The sequence below is a fragment of the Scomber japonicus genome, chromosome 12 (assembly GCF_027409825.1).
Source record: "Scomber japonicus isolate fScoJap1 chromosome 12, fScoJap1.pri, whole genome shotgun sequence".
NCBI classification, from domain to species: domain Eukaryota; kingdom Metazoa; phylum Chordata; class Actinopteri; order Scombriformes; family Scombridae; genus Scomber; species Scomber japonicus.
Window position 1 is genome coordinate 8,287,647 of NC_070589.1, and position 18,740 is coordinate 8,306,386.

An 18,740-nucleotide genomic window follows, 5' to 3' on the forward strand; every position below is an offset into this window, starting at 1 on the left:
TATTTTTCTTTTTGCAGGCATTTTGCAAACCCTTTATTATCCATGGACATTCCGCATTTTAGTTTCCTGCTATATTGCATTATGGGACAGTTTTTATTATATAGTATGGTAAATATTCTCATAAAAATTCCTCATAAGCACTATCAACATCTTTATTTTGATATACATCATCCCAGTTCTGCGCCAGTAAGTAAGTAATAAGCATTTATTGTTTCCTCTGTTCTCAGTCTCCTGTATTCTTTTTTTCGTTGTACCTGGTGACAATGACAATAAAGATCTATTCTATTCTATTCTCATCTGACTTACTAATCCTATAGTTTCTGTCATATACTGTAAAAACTGGTACGTGATCACTAATATCATTTATCAATAGCGCACTAACTGTATTATTTTCTATGTCATTGGTGAATATATTGTATATGAGAGTGGCACAATGAGATGTAATTCTGCTGGGTCATTATTTTATGCTGCAATCTTATATTTAATGCTCTATGCTAGCATTTTATTTCTCTCTTTCTATTTTTCTGTACTTTGTTTTCATTATTAGTGTGGGGGGTTAATTGTATGTTTTAATGTTTCTCAAATTGCATGTTTTTCTGTACACATTGAGCACATTGAGTTACCATTGTGTATGAAATGTGCTATTCTGTTTCTTTGTTCACCTCTTCTCTACTCCCTGCTCTTTCACTTTTTCCCTTTTAAGTTTGTGTAGTGTATGTGCACAAATCATGCTGGCACACGCAGTGAGTGAGTGTGTGTGTGTGCATGCATGTCAAGAATGCACACACACACACACACACACACACTCATATGCACAGACGAACATAGTTGTGTACACACAAACACACACCTAGAGGGTAAAATGGGAAACAGGCATATCATACATGCATAATATAATAATATATTAACAATATAAATATTTTTTAATAAGAGGAACCATTAAAATATCTGCTAAAACTCAATTCAGAGGGTGGCCCATTTTACCCCTTTAATGCCCCCCTCAACCGTTTGGTAGAGCACATTTTGAGACTTGATATTATGTTGGGAAAAATAAAAAAAATTTCACCTGATTGAACCATCTCTACATTTGGCTAGCAGATGTTATGCACAAAACAACCACTAGATGCCACTGTGTTGCTGTTCAGCATGATTTTTCAATCGGCTTCCTAACAGGAAGTGAAAATTGGAAAATTCACTCCTCAGATCTTTGGTGATTTTGGTCAACTTTTCGGAGGTAAGCATATTATTTTTACATACTATAGTATCAGAAGACTTGCTTAACAGAATTATGAAAGTTGTTGCACAAAAAAAATCTTAGAAAGGGTCTAAATATTTTTTTTGAAAAACGTGTAACCAAATGGTTGAATTGGCCTTGTATAGTAAAAGTTAGCCACATTATTGTTTCACAGTTTCAGAGATATTTTCAAAGAAAACATGGTAAATAATTGGTATATTAATGGTACTATGACTAATACTTGTAGTACTTCTTATTTCATGGATATGTGATTAGCTTTATGATTTTTTCACAGTTTCAGAGCCATTTTGAAAGAAAATATGCTGAATATTCCTCTAGATTCATAGTATTACTACTACTACATAATTCTAACATTCTAGCATGTATTTCATTTCAATTTCCCTTCTATTTTATAATTGATAGATGGATGCTAAACTTTTTTATGGAACAAGGCCCCACAATCGTCTGGCTGTGATACCAGCAAATCCCCAAGAATCAGACGCGGAGGATCTAAGTGATGATGACGACGAAATACTCGATCCAGACTATCTGCCCACGCTAGCAGAAGCATGTCCCTTTGAGCTAACACAGGCCAACACAGGAAATGGACAAGACATTGACATTTTTTTTGTTTTTCCTAGATTTATCTATTATAATTTATGATTTTTTTTTTTGTGTATTGTTCATTTTCCAACAAAGGTGTTAAGTATGTAAGCATAAGCAAAATTCAGTTTTATTTCAGTTTAAAACATCAAAATCTATGATTTTTATAGAAAATGCACTTTTACCATAAGTGGCCGGCTCAACCGTTTGGCAGATCTTTATAAAAATAAAACTGTGTGGTCAGTTCAAAAAAAAAATTGTTTGTTGTTATTTGTGTCACAATAAACCAAAAAATGCAAAAAAAATAATTTTTCCATAGCTTTTGTCTTGGTCTGGCTTTTAAAGGGTTAAAAGAATGGCCCTTTTTATCTAACATGTTAAGGTAAAGTGGGCCAGTAACTAAAAATGCCTTTTCATTAAAAATTAGTATATTTTGCAAAAGATCAGCATTTTATCTGATAGAGGACATCAAGATATTTATTATGAATCACTACTTCTAGATGTTTGTTTCTTTATTATTGAGTTGTCAACCTTATCATTGACAAGTAAGATTTGGTATGCCAGGCACCTAAACACACTGTTTTCTTCAACAGTCTTGACATGAGGCATTGTCCTGCCCACCTTAGCAACAGACCAGTCAAATCAATTGTTACATATCAAGTACAGTTGTGGCAAGAATTTGAAAACATTTGCAGTCATTGGCTGTCAATGTTTAAAGAGCTAAGATGCTCAGACCTTAAATGGCCCATTTTACCTGATGGCCCAATTTTGCTGATATCACCCTAGTTATTCATAAAGTTCCACAATAGGTCCAGCAGTAGCCTACTCCAAAAAAGGATTTATGGAAGAAATGTTTTTAATCCTACATCAAAGTTAGATGAAAAGGCCTTCTGATGTCTGGAATGGACTTTGACACAAGTACAGTTGAAAGTATTTGAGCAAGTAGTCTGATAAGTAGAGTCGAGCAGTAGTCAAATCAAAGTTAGACAGAAAGGGTGATTTTTTTGTCACTACTAGACCGCAGTAACGCTTTCCCTAGATCATAATCATCATTATTATTATCATCACCACCGTCATAAACTATATGGATTTATTTTTTTGAGAACTATGGCGCCATCGTGTGTGAATTTAAGTTCAAAAGCTTTGACGTTAAACCAAAGACTAAACTGTAGGATAGTTCACTGTCCAAACAACTGATCAAACCCATGATTAAACCACAAAAGGCAGATTTGATACTCAAAATGTCATCGGTAGTTGATTAAGTTATTAAGTTATGACCGTTTGGTGTTTAATCATTTAACAAATTGAATATCTGGAGCGAATGTGTGCCACTTAAGTCAAGCGAAGGAGGAAAAATCTGCAGTGAATCCTGTGACTCTCATACTCTCCGCTTCGTCTGGCGTCTCGCAGTATCTCGCGGTAATTGCATCGTAATTGTCACATTGCTCATAGCTTGAGGGCACTACAACCGACTACAACATTGATACCACCGCAACCCTGCAAACCGGTTGAGAGATTTACACCACAATATTTCCTTATCGGGACTATTATTATTGGCACTTGACGAAACAGATCCAGCGCCTACAGTGAAACAAGGTATTTACGATGCAGCTGAGCAAATTCAATACATGTTTTTTTTACAATGTACTTCTACAACATACTGTGTTAAACAACATTGGGGTTAATTTAGTTCAAACGAGCCACCAGTTTAGGCTTTTACTGACTTTTCCTAATTGTTAAAACTCAAATATGTGTTGTTGTTGTATTTGCCTCTTTCAGTATTTAAAAATAGTAGCTGGGACGTTTTTATAAGTCTCCTAATACTTACTTATATAAGAACTCACCCTTACCCTATATTCGTGAATGAGTAATCACAGTTGAATCACTGATCAGTGATATCAAGCTTATGACTGATATCAGCATAGATATGATGTTGAATAATAGTTACTAAGCAATGGAGTTGTGCAATAGTAGTTGGGAAGGAGGGGGGGGGGGGGCGTTTCCTTTTTGCAATACTCTTATAACTAGTTTGACCTCTGCACAGGCTTAGCTTACTTTTTCATAAATGCTGTGTTGTCCCCCAACTCCAGAGGAAAATGTCCCTGTCTGGCTGGGTTTGTGTGGTAACGGGTGCCTCCAGAGGTATTGGCAGGGGAATAGCCCTCCAGCTGTCTGAGGCAGGAGCCACCGTCTACATCACTGGACGCCAGGAGAAGACTCTGAAACAAACTGCTGCACAGGTGAAATTATATGAGCTTGTTTTCTATAGCTGCTAAATTTGACAACTATTAGGTAGAAAGAAAACTATTTTCTCAAACTTATCTCTTGCTGTTAAAAGTGCTATCAATTTGTGATTATCATTCAGTTAAGCTTGCAGAACTGTGAATTGTTCCCTTTGGTCCTTGTTTGGTGGATAGAAAAGGTTGCTTTGTAGATTAGTATTGTTTAAGTCAGGATCTTCTGACGTGGCTCACAGCGAGTGTGTTTATTCTCAACACAGGTCAAGGAGAGGGGTGGAAGCTGTGTGCCAATTATTTGTGATTCTACAAAAGATGAAGACATTAAAGAACTGTTTGAACAAATCAAACGTGAGCAGAATGGCAGGCTGGATATCCTGGTTAACAATGCCTACGCTGGCGTTCAGGTTGGTACCACTACCACACTCAGAGTAGAAAAAAGCTGTTTGAATGAAAGAGGACCAACTATACACAGCCCACTATGTGATTTACCTAAACTAAAAACATGATGTGTCACCCCAGGCTATCTTTGAGAATATGGGCAAGAAGTTCTGGGAAACAGATCCATCTATGTGGGATACCATAAACAACACAGGCCTCAGGTATGCCTTTTTGCTCAGTCATGTCTGATGAGTTGACTTAGTCATAGCTTACAGACTGCTTAGTCATTGTCTCATATCTAATTATATGTTTCCAGCTGATTGTGTCTGTTTGTTTGTCTTTTTGTTTTGAGTTCAGTGGAAATTCACTCCTAGGTGTAGCTCTTTCAGAATGAAATTGGTCCAATTTGTATACCTTACGTTTCTCTATAAATAAATAAAAAGTATGTACTTCAGATACATCATAATTAAGCAATACGATTTATTTGACTTGTTACCATTTTTATTTTTCTGGCAGGGGCCACTATTATTTCTCAGTTTATGCATCCCGGATGATGGTGGCTCAAGGCCGGGGTTTGATAGTCACTATTTCATCAATGGGAGGGCTGCGCTATCTCTTCAATGTGCCATACGGTGTTGGTAAAGCTGCAGTAAGTTCTCCTCTCATAAAGTCATAGACCTATGTCCCAATTAACACAAACACATATAACCATATAATTAGGTCGAAACTCTACAGGCACACCTTGTTTGTGCAATAACAATCTGTGTTTTTTGTATTGTGGTTTGTTTCCAGTGTGACAGGCTGGCAGCAGACATGGCTGTGGAACTGAAAAGTAGGGGAGTGGCTTCTGTCAGCCTGTGGCCAGGAGCAGTGCAGACAGAGTTGGTATCTCAGTTTGTACTGGAGGATACACCACAGAGTGTAAATTCTAAGGTAGATTTTTCTCTGACAAATGACAACTGCTCTGTCAAATATATATCCATGGAAACTACTTCAGCTGGTTTGAAATTGAAATGATCTTTTCCTCAGTTTAGAGATGTATTTGCCAATGGAGAAACCACAGAACTGAGCGGGAAGTGCATCGTCAACCTTGCAAAAGGTAGGATGGCATTCACCTCACAGTTGACTCCTGGGGCCATACTTATTCTCGTTGAACACACTAGTGGTACTTCGCAGTGCATCTGATATTTTCTTGGCCAGGCTCACTAGGTGCACTTGTATATGGGGTGGGACCAGAAAAAAATAATGATCATATATTATAGGGAGGAGGTTGTGACAAATGTGGCCAATCACTTCCTCTGAAGAAATGTATTGTTGTCTGGGATGTGTAGGATTTCAAATATGAATACAGCAGATCAAATATACTTTAAAGAGCAAATGCTCAGTCCAGGGAGAAAGACACACAGCCCACCCCTCCCCCCTCTGTTGGTCTATGGTTTCCTCCCCGCTGTGTCCTACAATCCATTACCTGTGGTCAGAGGTGGCCACATTCTATACTGATTTGACTCCTTTACTCAAGTAAAAGTAAGAAAGTATAGGCTCTGAAATGTGCTTAAGTACAAAAGTAAAAAGTAAAACTGAATTTTTACTGTGAATGATACACAATACTGCTTTTGATAACTCAGCAAAACTAATAAAGTTCTCAGCACAAAAAATAGAATAATTTTGTTAACAACCTGCACAGGAACAAAATTCTCTGGACAGTCTAGTCTAGTATATGTACTTTGCATCCCGTTTTGTTTTTTTACTATTCCTTCCTGTATTATTTCTAACTAATCCGCTGAACAAATAGCTCCAAGATGTTTTTTCACCCGGTTTTAAGTGCTGCTAACAAAGCTCTGCTAATTTAGTGAGGAACAAGTTTCACTTCCTTTAAATTCCTCACAATAAAAGCCTTCTCTTATTTTACAATTTAAAATAATAAAACAGGAAATGTTGGGTTTGCGTCTGCAGTAACTTTTCACAACTATGATGCGAGACAAGAGCGCACATTGACTGTAAAGAGACACAGTGAGTACTGAGGGGCCATTATCAGATAAATCAGTAACAATCAATAAAACACTACTCCAGTGGAGTCCAAAAAAATTACAGCTGGAAATTAGCATTATAGGTCCTCTTGAATGTTTTAAATGCAAAAATACCTGCTGACATTTTGGGAGGTTGGTTTAATCTCCATATTGTGACAAATACATGTGACTCTGGTAATGTTGATGTGTACATAAGCCCTGAGGTATCTGTGTATATTGCAACAGTCTCGTCAACACCATCATTCCAATTAGAGACTGCAGATGAAAAAAGAAACTATGTTACGTACTGAATTCAGATGGCTAGAGATTTACCAGATTAAAGGGAAGGTTGTGAGTATATTATGCTAGCTGGTAATAATAACCCATCAATCTTTATTCAGTCTGTCATGCATTATTGCCATAACCAGAGATAAAAGTCTAGCGATGAGCAAAACACCTAAAAGTGGTTTATGTGATTTCAGAGAGGTTTATATGGGTGTGCCTTCCTTAAAAAAAAATAATTATGGAACTTAAGTGTGTGGAGCTCTAACCCTAACCCTGCTCTGAGCAGGTGGGTGGTGCAGGAAAATAAATGTTGCTAAACTGGCATGAAAGTGGGCCCCCTGGATGCGACACTGAATTTCAGCCAGAAAGGCTTTATACAGAGAGTAACTGTATGCACATATTTGATCTGTGTATACTATTTGCTGTAAAATATTTTCAGAAACAGTTTTTTATTTCTGATTATTCTAGAGACTTTGTTTGTTTGCCAAGTAAGCATATTTTGGTGTGGTTTCTCTCTCTGTCTGAAAGATAAAAGTCTGATGTCGCTGACCGGGAAAACTATACTGACTTGTGACCTGTCAAGGCGCTATGGGATTCAAGATGTTGATGGTAAATTTTTGTTTGCCCTTTTTACATTTTAAGATTACAGATTTGGTCTGACTATTTTGTGCTATCACCTCATTCTAATATTATGTCCATTTGTTTATTTCCAGGGCGAAGTGTAGTTGACTACACCTCTCTAAAATTCCTGTTGACCCAGGTCCCATATCTCTCCTGGCTCTCAGTTATTGTCCCTTCATTTCTGCGACTGCCACGCTTTGTGCTCACCTTGGCAAATAACCGCTTCTAAACATGCTTTCTTGTATCAGTACTGACATGACGGTATCATACTTTGTTTCAGCTCATGCATGCGGTCCAAACTTAAAATCCTACATCATGTAAGCATACACAAATATATATGTTGTTGTTTTTTTTAATGAAGGAAGGTTGTTTAACCAACTCTACATATCGACTCCTACGTGAGTTATTAATGAACGTGATTCAATGAAGTTTCAGATAATACTAGAGACTATTTTGTGTATTTTAACATTTAATTTACCATCACTTGTGGATGAAGTCACACAGTGATGGGAATGATTAATATCACTACATGTTTGTTTTCAAGCAGAAGATCAATCACAATTTTAAACAGCAAACTATGAGACATTATTGCAACACATGAATGTTATATTTTCAGTTATTTTTGCATTTATTTGTAATATTTCTATTAAATGTATATACACACCACTAAAACCTGTAGTGTGTTTGAGCCATCCAGTAACATCTTGATAAATAGACTCTCACTGCTGTGAATACTTCTGATTTCTTTTTTGCTAATTAACAAAATGATCGCATATCAAAAACGTATATATAAATAAAACATGTATTTTAAACAGCGGGTGGAATTCAGTGAAGATTAGTTGACATCTACAACTTGTCAATGTTGTTATATTATTTGGCATTAAAATGAAAGACAGTCATTGCTGCCTTTGACCCGTGTATATTTTCAGTGACAGAGGAGCATGTCTGACACTGACGCCAGCATATTGCGCAAGACACACAGTACCACTGAAGCACTTAAGTGATACTATACTTCTATTTTGTTTACAATACCAAGAAAAACCTCAAGTTGACAATCTACATATTAAACATGTAGGCTAAACTGTACACAATACAGTACATCTACACCTACCTGGGTCTGAATTTTTGGCAATATGTTGGGTATTGACCCCAGCACAATTTAAATTGCATAATTATTGGCTAAAAAGTTAAGTATACTTAGTCTAAAAATCTGTCAAGAATATAACACCAAGTGTAATGCCAAAAACCCCAGGAGAAATATTTCAATGCCTTCAGTGGTAGTTATGTATAATAATTAGCTCTTGACTGAAAAGTTTGGTCCATTAAGTTAATGTGGGAAGGCCCTAAATGATAATTAGTAATTTAACTTTGGTTTATTTTGTATGAGTTAGGGAAGTAGGTGTTGAGTGTACTGTTGAAGCTGAGTTTTTTTTTCTTCTTGATTTTATCCTTTGGAACACATAAACACACACATATGTGTATGTATATGTGTGTATATATATGTATACAGGGTGTCCACATAGTCTCTTTACAATTTAAAAAATGCATTACAAAAACAATTGATGAGATATGTTAATCAGATTTGTTCTATGTACTCAGTGGTTATCAAAGTTTTTAATCACATTGCATTTGTGTGTCATGTATGGAACGAAGATATGGGACATCAACGATCTGAAGCAAAAGATCACTGATGCCATTGCCACCATTGATGAGGCTATGCTACAGCGAACATGGCAAAAAATCGAGTACCGTCTTGATGTGCTTCATGCAACTAATGGTGCCCATATAGAGGTGTATTAAATGATTACTGTGGATTATTTCCACAGATTTGTCTATTCATTTGCTTTTGTAATAAATGTGTTAAATTGTAAAGAGACTTTATGGACACCCTGTGTGTATATATATACATATATATACACACACACACACACACACACAAAGTTATGAGTATAATGTAGCCTATAACCGGTCCATAAGAAATGTATTAAAAACACAATTAGTTTGAATGCCTTCTTTTTCTTAAGGCCTAGTATCATAGTGCCTTATGATGCAGTTCTTGATTTTTTTAATTTTAAGCCAAAAATTTGATTTGGACATGTTTGTGGCTGAGAAATTTTCCCCACAATAAAATTATCCGTACAACGGACATAAAACATAAAAAATGCATTTATCCTGAAATTGGATTGTTTGATTTGGAGGTGGGGTTGGTGAGGTGGGTGGTTGACGTGAAAATGTTTAGCCTACTGCCTCGGATTTATTATACAGGCGCCTCCTCCCTCCAATCCATAGCCTGCTATCCCGGACGGGCACACCCACCGTCCCCCGCCGTCACGGTGGGAGAGTCAGTCGGGCCTTCTGGGCTTCCTGGTCCTCAGCTCCGCCTCGCCTCGATCTGGCCGGACAGGGGAAACACTTCTCAGTTAAAGAACAAAAGCAACAACGGACAGACGGAGGAGGACGAAGTGACGGCCACTCAAATTCGGAGCCGAACCTCTCGGATTTGGAGATTTGAGCCCTCCACAGCAGGAATCAGCCGACGACTGAAACTCCCACGAAAGGCGACAAACTTGGTCGCGTCGCATCTTTGTATCCCGACCGTAATCCGTCGAGTTGTGTGATAAATAAGACAAGGGTCAAGCAGACAGACAGACGGTATTGTTTCCCCTGGTCTTCTTCCAAACTTCGGCCATTAAAAGCGGAGTAGCAGAAGGCAAACTGAGGATTTCTTTTGTTTCCTTTTCGCTGGCACGGACCTCTGGAGTAAAGGGTTATTTTGGCATTTTCGGTAAGTTTATTTTTATGTTTCACTGAAGCGTGTCTGATGGCGAAGTGCGCCTGTGCAGTGTGAAGCGTTTTAGTTAGTACGCCATAAAGAGGGGGAGACGGGACTACTATTGTCACTGGCACAGGGAGCAACTTTTTAGCTTTGGTTACACTAAATAAAAAAAAACCCCGATGTATAAACTGTTATAATGTATTTCAGTGAAACATCAAACAAACTGGGAAGGCTAACACATGATCTCATCGTAGCTCGTCTGAGCATGTCACCAATGACTAATACAGTTGATTTCATAATTGCTCGGTAATGTTTTTGGTACACTTGAAAATTTTCTTGCGTGCCTCAAGCGACCTAAATCGTCGGCCATGGCGCAATCTCCAAACAAAATGCGCAACATTTCCTCTGGTGTCCCAAATAGAAACCAGCTCCTCTGAAATGAGAAGTTAATGTATTTATAAAGATTCGGTCCCATCAGTAATTGTTACAGACACTTGACTCATATATTCAGTCAGTGAGTACAATAGAACAAAAAATACATTCAACACCTTTTTATAGATGCAGTTTTTAAACACTAATATTTCTTATTCTTAGTCTTCTTACAGACAAACTGACATTTCAGTAGTGATGTTTTCAAGTGATGGAAACATCTGGCTTATCAAATGAAATACGTTTCATTCCCTTAGCCTCCCAAATCATTTTTCATTAGAAATAAGGTATGTTTAGTACTGGAAAGTATAGTGAGCCAGGACTTGAGTATGACTAATGCAACTAACGCATTTTGTCCTTCAACAGGTTTCTGTTGAACTGTCTGCCTTTGTGAAGAGGCTACACTTATCTTTTGGACTGAGAACTTGGAAGTGGAACAAAGCCTGACTGGGAAGGGGTGAGAAAGTAGATTGTGATGAATTTCTCATGGATCCCCATTCCCCCCACTCCCACCCTTTGCTACCAATCCCCCCACTCACACAAAACAAAAGTCAGTCACCACACTTTGGGGGAGGGGAACCCAGTCTGGACAGAGAGTATACGACTAGTTTCATTGGGAGTTCAGAATAAGGAGTGTAAAGTAGGGGGGAAGGGGAAACAGCTGTTAGATAATTGACTTTGAGAATGAAAGAGAACAGAAAGTTCTTAAAACATCATAGTCTGTACTTTTGGCTGTACTCAAAGAAGACATTTTCCTACTCCCTACAGTGTTCTTATCTATGAAGTGAAAACAATTTGGCAGTTGAGATGAGCAAAACACACACACACACACACACACACACACAAAGCTAAAGGACAAAATTAATGTTTTTGTTTCTTTCTAGGTGAGAGACCCTACTTTCATGTCCCAGATGGCAACCTACAGTGAACCTAATGGAAGAACTGGACTACTTCTGAGCATGAAGGAGGCTTACAAAGGCAAAATAACAAAGATGGAAAGTGAAGGAAAGCAAGAAGCTAAACGCTCTGTCAAGGATTTGCGCCACTCTGCCAGCCCAGCCGAAAGCAACCCAAGTGGTGTGGCTAGTTTCACAACTAACCACAACTCTGTCGTGTGCCTGCCCCTAGTGTCAGAGGGACTGAAATTGGTATGGACACAGTCTGATCAGACCCGAGAACTTGACGCCATCCCAGAGCTGGTCCAAGCTTTTAATTTATTTCCATACCCATCGTCTCGTGAAGTTAACGCCCTAGCCCGGGTATGTGCCCTGCCACTGGACAAAGTTAAGGTGTGGTTTATGGTTCAGAGAATTAAATATGGCATCAGCTGGTCCTCAGAAGAGATAGAGGAGACACGGCGGAAACTGTCTGTGCCTGAGCTTTATGATGACTCTACTGAAACAAATGAAGAAGCCAAAATTGATAGCAAGAGCAGCAGCTGTGATGAAATGATAAGTGAAGATAAGGATAATGACATAGAGGGTGCTCTTTCCAGCCTCAGCCCCCAGAAAAAGAAACCAAAGTGTGAATCACCAGATTCCTATAAACCAGCCAAACCCACTTCCAAGTGTTTCAGTTCCACCCTCCCACCTCCTCAGGATTCATACTTCTACCGCCCACCAGTGGACACACCAGCAAGTACTGCAGCTGATGTCTCCCTTGACCTTTCCGAATCATCTTCACGACAACACCGTCATGGACGTTACAAAAAGTCTAAAGCTCAGCTTGCTGCCCTTCGCAAGAGCTTTCTGAGAGAGAACTGGCCTGCAGAGGTAGAGCTTAGACGTTTGCAGGAAGAAACTGGGTTGAGCCGCAATGACATCCGTAAATGGTTCAGCGACAGCCGTTACCAGCTTAGGGTTGGTCGAGGAAGCCTGGCAGCAGCCCAGAACTATTCTCACCTTACTGCTGTTGGGGGTAAACAAGATCAACAAATCCAACCTCTTCCCCTTGTTACTCAGAATCCTCGTCAACTAAATGGTGTGAAGGGCCAGGAGGTAGGTCGTAGTAATGGGATTAGAAATTCACATTTCTTTCAGACCTTCTTGTCAAACAGCCTGGAGGCATTTGGGGAAAAGATCATTGAGGCAGATGGGTATGAAGTGACAGAGGAGCTTTCTGGTGATGGGGACAGTCTTAAAGATGAGGAACAGAGCGAAGAAAAACCTTTACAATTGACCAAGAGCTGCAAGACTGAGCCAGATGTTCCACAGGAATCATCAGATATATCAAAATCCTCTCCCTACTCTTCCCCCTCTGGCAGCCCACCACTCACAGCCTCACCTAATAAACAACTTTCAAACAGTATCAGCACATCAAAGAGGTCAGCCCATTCAGCCAAAGCCAGTCCCTCACAACCACCCTTGCATGTCTCAAGGGCCTCCTCATCTACATCCCCTGCCCTCACTCCTGCTGGGCGACCAAGAAAGACCAAGGAGCAGTTGGATGTGTTAAAGCAGCACTTCTTACGCTGCCAGTGGCCCAAGAGTGAAGACTACACAGAACTTGTTAAGCTTACAGGTTTACCACGTGCCGATGTTATTCAGTGGTTTGGGGACACGCGGTATGCTGTTAAAAATGGTCAACTACGCTGGGTTAAGGGTGTCCGCGACCAGTTCTTGGCAGAACTTGCTGCCCAGCAAAGTAGCAGTGGCTTAAGTAATGGAAGTGGCTCTGGCACATCTACTCGGGTCGGGGGTCGCAAGCGAAAATCTCAAACAAATGGAACAAGTACAGATACCCCAAACATCCAACCATTGGTATCGTATTACCTTTCAACAGGCTCACTACATGAAAAAGACCTTGACACTCTATGCAAGAAATCAAAAATGAGCTACCAGCAAGTTCGAGATTGGTTTGCAGCTCAGGATGTTGGGGAGACTGACCAAGAACCTCTTGTTACTGATTAAGAGACATAGACACTAAAGACTATATGAAAGTTGGTTGAGTGCTCCTCACATCCTTCGCACCAACAGGCATAGTTATGACTTGGGTTTATATTTGCTTTAATTGAAGCAGGTTTGTAATATTTAGTCTTCCCAGTACAAGCCCAAAGTGAGGTTTGTGTTTTTTATATTTGTTGCGTTTTCTGTTCATCTTAATATATTTGGACTTGAATATAATTGTGCTGCCTGTGTTGCTGTAAATAGGACAGTAACTTGTACACTGGTTTGCTATATTTTTGAGCTTACTATTTTTGTTTAGATATCAATACTACAGATTTTTTAGTATGCTATTGTAGCAGTAATTTAAACTGGTTGTATTTTTGGTACCTAAGTATAGCACATGAGTAAATGCTCTGGAAACATTTCTATGTTGATAATTTTGTTGACTGATCACTGTGTGTTCTCATTCCTTTACACCCAATAATTCCTTATCATGAAAAGCACACTGGACATGTATACTTTAAATTGACATCTTGCACTTTGGTTTTAGAGCCTGCTGCCATTATGCCTATTAAATCCAATTATTTCACAAAATACGAATTCCTCACTAAACAGTGTCCTTTTTGACCCCTTAACATCAAAACCCTGTATCATGCCTTTTCAAAAACATAATCGGTATGGAATAGACTGTTGCCTCTAATCCAGTTAATTTCTTCAGCATATTCCTGAAATACATTCCCCGATCTGCTTTTTGGCATTCTGAAATACTTGATTTACTTTGCACCTAATTTGCATTTTTCAGTTAAGGGTCCCGGTACCAAAAAGCAACAATCACATTGAAATTATACAGATATCAGAATAGCCAACATTTTTGATTTGCACCCATTGATTCAGTCAGTATTTTTATATCCTCTTTTGTCTTAATAGATAGTAGGGTGTGACTTGATGGTTTATAGTATAGACAAACTAGATAACTGATGATGTTCCATACATTGTATAACTAAGTGGCAAAGGGTTTGATTTAACAATCCAAAGAAAAACTAGAATTTCATTTCTGTCCTAGATTATTCATTACATCACAAACATTTCATGTTGAAGTTATCAGTACAGGCATTGTTAGTTCATACATTTGCTGTGTGTAGTACTCTAAAGTACAACTCAATTGACATGCAGAGGGTTAAGTGGACTCTAAATTGAGTAAAAGTTAAGTTTGGGTATAGTTTATAGGGTCTAGAACAGATGAACAGAATTTTGATATATCAGTGTATAGCACTGTGTTTTGTGATTCTGTTAGTCATAAAAACATTCATGCAAGTATTGTGCTGAAGGGAAATCTCCAAAACACTTTGTCTTCCTTTGCAGATGTTTTCAATGTAGTTTTTCCTGTTAAAAAAAATTCTTATTTGCACAATTGTGTCACTGGAAACAAGTAAAAGATTTGCCTTTTATAATCATGTGTGAAAGAGCTTTTTTGTGTGTTCAGCTGATTCTGATTGGTCAAATTAACTTAAACTTTTTCTTTTTGTTAAAGTCAATTCTCTGTTGTGAGCAAAAAGCAGGTAGGTGTGAAATGTTTCTGCAGAAATGGCTCAGAGATAATTTGCTGATAATATGTTAATGACCAAATAAGATCATTTTGCAGTTTAATAACTCAACAAGAGAACACTGGTGAGGTCAGTACAGTAACATCCATACATCCAACCAACATATAGTCTCAACAACTATACAACACCCATAATCAACCATATTCAATCATTTGTGCTATCTGTTTCTGGGTAAAAACAAATCTGTATCTCCTACAAAATATGACAGTCCTGATGAATAGATCTATAACTAATAACAGCTAAGCTGACAAAAACATCCCCAGAATTGTTATCGCCCATTTCATTAACGCCTTGGTGACAGTATTGATAATCCACTCATAAACTGGAATGGGAAAGTGTTAGGAGTCTGGCGTTGAGTTCTGAGGATGACAGAAATGGACTGACTCAGCAAGTGCATGAGAATCATCCTCCCATCAAAAGAATTATGTAATCAAATGTTTTATAGCACAAATTAATGGGAAATAATAATTTCTTACCTTGTAGGAGTGCTGAAGGAAGAAGGTGTTCCTTTTTAAAGCGGAAGAAAAAGGATTGTGATAAAAGATGGAGTGCATTTAATGTTGAGTTGATTAAGCATAGTGTATCCACTTCAATCACAGGACCAACACTAGATCTATGAAAGTGTGTTTGCAACCACACTTACTGTGTCCATGTTCATGAAGAGAACTATGGCTGGAGAGAGAGGTTGCTGATCCAGGAGTCTGATCAAAAAAATAAGTGTTTGTTTTGGTTTTATACAACAAAAATAGTTCATGCAACCAAACAAGTTTCTTGTTAACCTTTTATGCCTTCAAGTTTAGAATTAAATGTTAAATGAATACTATGGAAATACATTGGGTTATCAAGCCATAATATTAATTCAAGTGTAATTACATGCAGCCAGTTAACTGCAAGGCTTACTGTGAGTGAGGAGAGACTGGGACCTCTGTCTCTGGTCCATCCCTGGGACTCTGCTGAGCCTATGTGACTGAGACCAGACAACACAATTGTGTACAGGATGTTTTGCAAGCTATTTATTACATGTGATGATGTAGCAAATAAAGAATAAATTCAAAAGAACATGACAATGTAATACATGCCTCATAGGTCTTGAACGAGGGGTAACTGGTAAAAGAAAATAGGCACACATGCACACACTCCTCATCAACCTGAATCCAAACATTTTTAATTCACTACTAATGCTTAAAACAATACTGTAACAATTCATCTTAAACATCTTGGCTTACCTGGGGAAGTGACAGCGATAGGTAGTGAAATCCTTTGATTACTGTGTAAAAAAATAGAATTTAAGAATGAATACTAGAAAGTTTGTTATCAAGCATGATAGTATTGAAGTTTAAACTGGATTTTACCCATCGTTTTGAAATTGTGCTGGTGAAACCTGTGGCAGGCAGAAAGCATGCAGTCAAAATCAGTCATCTAACACATTACCTCAACACTGCCATTTTTGTTAACATTAGCGTCTCATCGGACTCTTGGAACACTTACCCTCCTCTGTGAAAGAGGCTTTTTTAATTCCGTGGTCTCTCTTTGCAGCTCTGCAAGTTTCTTTTTTAAGTGAGCATTCTCTCTTTTCAGCTCTGAGTGTTGCCTTTCGATAATAGACATTAGAGGAATAGCGTTGCAGTCAGGAAGTAATATTTATACAGTCTCAGAGGATTGAAAGAATGAAACTACTGAAATCACCTGTAACTCTGCTCTGTGACTTCCTTTAGATGCCTTTCGAGTTCAACAGACTTACGCTTGAAGTGTGCTGTGACTAGCTCCATCTGTGTTCGCTGGAAAAGTGCAATCTGGGGAGTATAAAGACCTCACTATGAAATATTCTTTCAGTGAAAATAAATTAATCTGTAAATCAACTTTGGCTTTTAGATAATAGTTCAGAAATTCCCAAATGATTTTATGCTTTTAATCTTTTCAAATATCACACTAGCTGACCCAATCTCTTGCTGAATTACTCACTGACTGGATATTAGTTGACTGACTTCTCTCACATTTAACATAGTGGTGTAACAGTTAAAAAGGACAGCAGCGTGGGAGCTTGGGGTGAATTCTGCACAGAGGAGACAAACCTGTGATATGTGCTCTAGTCGTGATTGGATGAGCTTCACAGGCTCTTGGAAAAACACTTTTTCTTGCGGCTTCATCTAAAGAAAGACATTTGTGCAGATGTGATATGTTGGCTGTATAAAATAAGAAGGCTATTCTCTGTTGGTGTAAAGTGGCAGACAGTAACTTGCAGTGAATATGTCAAACTGACCTACCTCATCTGTGATGGGCAAATAACTGCAGCTGGCTCCACATACACTGCACTGCTCTGAGGGAGAAGGCAAAATCACAAGAGGCATAAGTAGCTTTCTGTTTCAATGGTTTAAATTATAAAGGGTTGTGCTGAAGAAGTAAAGTTAAAAGCCGAAGTAAATAAACTTAGTACGCAAAGTTTTACTCGATTTAATGCATGCTTCACAGAAGATGTGGCCACAGCTGGACACAGCAAACTTCGATCCTCTCGTCGTTAAGCACTTGTTACAATGGAACCAGTCCATTTTTAGTCCTGGTTTCCAAAATCTGCAAATGAACACAAGATCACAGTAAACACATGTGATTATCTTACAACAACCACACTAATTCTATAGAGAGCTAGATCAAAAATGAGTAGGGCTATTCTATTTTTTTTTAATATTTTGTGACAAAAAAGTTTCAGCATACTTTGGGAATTCCTAACCCTAATAATAATTAAATAATAACCTCATTTTCTTTACCTCTTCAACTTTTTCAGAAAATTTGTTTTTTGTGTTATTAAACCAACTTTACTGAAGTAGGTCACAATAACCTGTTTGCATTTCCTGTGGTAATATATTAAAATTTCTCATCCTCATCATGTAATTCTTACAGGTATATAAAGTGGCTGCTGGGTTTATTACTATATTAGTATAGTAAGTACAGTGTTACTTTTGGTCTGAGGCCATTTTTTATAGATTGCCTTTTAGATCCAGTTAAAGATTATGTTTCTAATGTACTCCATAGAATATTTTAGATTATAATGTACTTCCATTCCTTCCTTTGTTGCAGCTGTTTGAAGAAGGTCCTTTTCTGTTTCAACATGTCAATGCCCCCGAGCACAAAGTTATGTGTTTGATATGAAGCAACTTCAATGGCCTGCACAGGACCCTGATCTCAAAACCTTCCAACACCTCTGGGGTGTACTGAAATAAACAACTGCAGCCCAGGCCTTATCACTGAACCCCCCCCCCACCCCCCCACCCCATAATCTTTAATACTCTTGTGGCTTGAATGAAAGAGAATCCCTACAGGTTTGCAAAATCTGTGCATTTAAATGCCCACATTTTTGGACTGAGATGGTCAACAGTCACATATGGTGGTAATATCAGTCAGGTGTCCACATACTTTTGGCCATGTAGTGTACCAGTGTGTGAAAAGGCTGTTTTAATTGCAGACATGTTGAGTTTTCAAAACAGGAAAAGCACAGGTGTAAATAATAACATGGCAATAACAATTGGTCTATCACATCAATTATCCAAACACTGGCTGTTGTAGAAAAATATTATTAAGCTAGTTCTGACATTCTCTCTCTCTCTCTCTCTCACACAACCTAGGAGTACAGCACATACCACCATCAAAAGAGAAAGTTATCTTCATCAACAATGCTAATTTATGG

At 38.2% G+C, this 18,740-nt stretch overlaps 3 protein-coding genes across 4 annotated transcripts; 2 read left to right on the forward strand and 1 right to left on the reverse strand.

Annotated features, from left to right (window-relative positions):
* Positions 1–3,302: 3,302 nt before the first annotated feature.
* Positions 3,303–7,961, forward strand: dhrs1 (dehydrogenase/reductase (SDR family) member 1). Its single transcript, XM_053330265.1, has 9 exons — positions 3,303–3,433; positions 3,928–4,077; positions 4,338–4,481; positions 4,597–4,676; positions 4,972–5,104; positions 5,248–5,388; positions 5,485–5,554; positions 7,275–7,355; positions 7,460–7,961. The coding sequence occupies exons 2-9, from the start codon at positions 3,934–3,936 to the stop codon at positions 7,594–7,596; spliced, it is 930 nt and encodes a 309-aa protein (XP_053186240.1). The 5' UTR covers positions 3,303–3,433; positions 3,928–3,933; the 3' UTR covers positions 7,597–7,961.
* A 1,747-nt stretch (positions 7,962–9,708) lies between these two features.
* On the forward strand, positions 9,709–14,903 carry homeza (homeobox and leucine zipper encoding a). Of its 2 annotated transcripts, XM_053330027.1 has the most exons (3): positions 9,709–10,152; positions 10,939–11,029; positions 11,457–14,903. In XM_053330027.1, exon 3 carries the CDS (start codon positions 11,475–11,477, stop codon positions 13,479–13,481), a length of 2,007 nt encoding a protein of 668 aa, XP_053186002.1. In that variant the 5' UTR covers positions 9,709–10,152; positions 10,939–11,029; positions 11,457–11,474; the 3' UTR covers positions 13,482–14,903. The 2 variants fall into 2 exon arrangements, with proteins under 2 accessions (XP_053186002.1, XP_053186003.1); XM_053330028.1 differs by lacking the exon at positions 9,709–10,152 and having other exon boundaries at positions 10,828–11,029.
* A 473-nt stretch (positions 14,904–15,376) lies between these two features.
* On the reverse strand, positions 15,377–18,030 carry LOC128369566 (RING finger protein 212B-like). Its single transcript, XM_053330643.1, has 13 exons — positions 18,014–18,030; positions 17,508–17,629; positions 17,326–17,378; positions 17,134–17,208; positions 16,748–16,854; positions 16,550–16,652; positions 16,414–16,442; positions 16,288–16,328; positions 16,141–16,165; positions 15,962–16,028; positions 15,705–15,762; positions 15,538–15,568; positions 15,377–15,383 (listed from the first exon to the last, which is right to left on the reverse strand). Exons 1-13 carry the CDS (start codon positions 18,028–18,030, stop codon positions 15,377–15,379), a joined length of 735 nt encoding a protein of 244 aa, XP_053186618.1.
* Between the last annotated feature and the right edge of the window lie 710 nt (positions 18,031–18,740).

Excerpts from the sequence above, each read along its gene's own strand:
- LOC128369566 (XM_053330643.1), bottom strand. Across the intron at positions 16,029-16,140 it reads CCTCGTTCAAGACCTATGAG|TCACATAGGCTCAGCAGAGT; the intron begins GCATGTATTACA and ends GTCTGGTCTCAG. Across the intron at positions 15,763-15,961 it reads CCAGTCTCTCCTCACTCACA|ACTCCTGGATCAGCAACCTC; the intron begins GTAAGCCTTGCA and ends TTTTTTGATCAG.
- homeza (XM_053330027.1), top strand. The coding sequence starts at position 11,475 with ATGTCCCAGATGGCAACCTACAGTGAACCTAATGGAAGAACTGGACTA.
- dhrs1 (XM_053330265.1), top strand. The coding sequence starts at position 3,934 with ATGTCCCTGTCTGGCTGGGTTTGTGTGGTAACGGGTGCCTCCAGAGGT. Across the intron at positions 4,078-4,337 it reads TGAAACAAACTGCTGCACAG|GTCAAGGAGAGGGGTGGAAG; the intron begins GTGAAATTATAT and ends TTCTCAACACAG. Across the intron at positions 4,677-4,971 it reads ATAAACAACACAGGCCTCAG|GGGCCACTATTATTTCTCAG; the intron begins GTATGCCTTTTT and ends TTTTTCTGGCAG.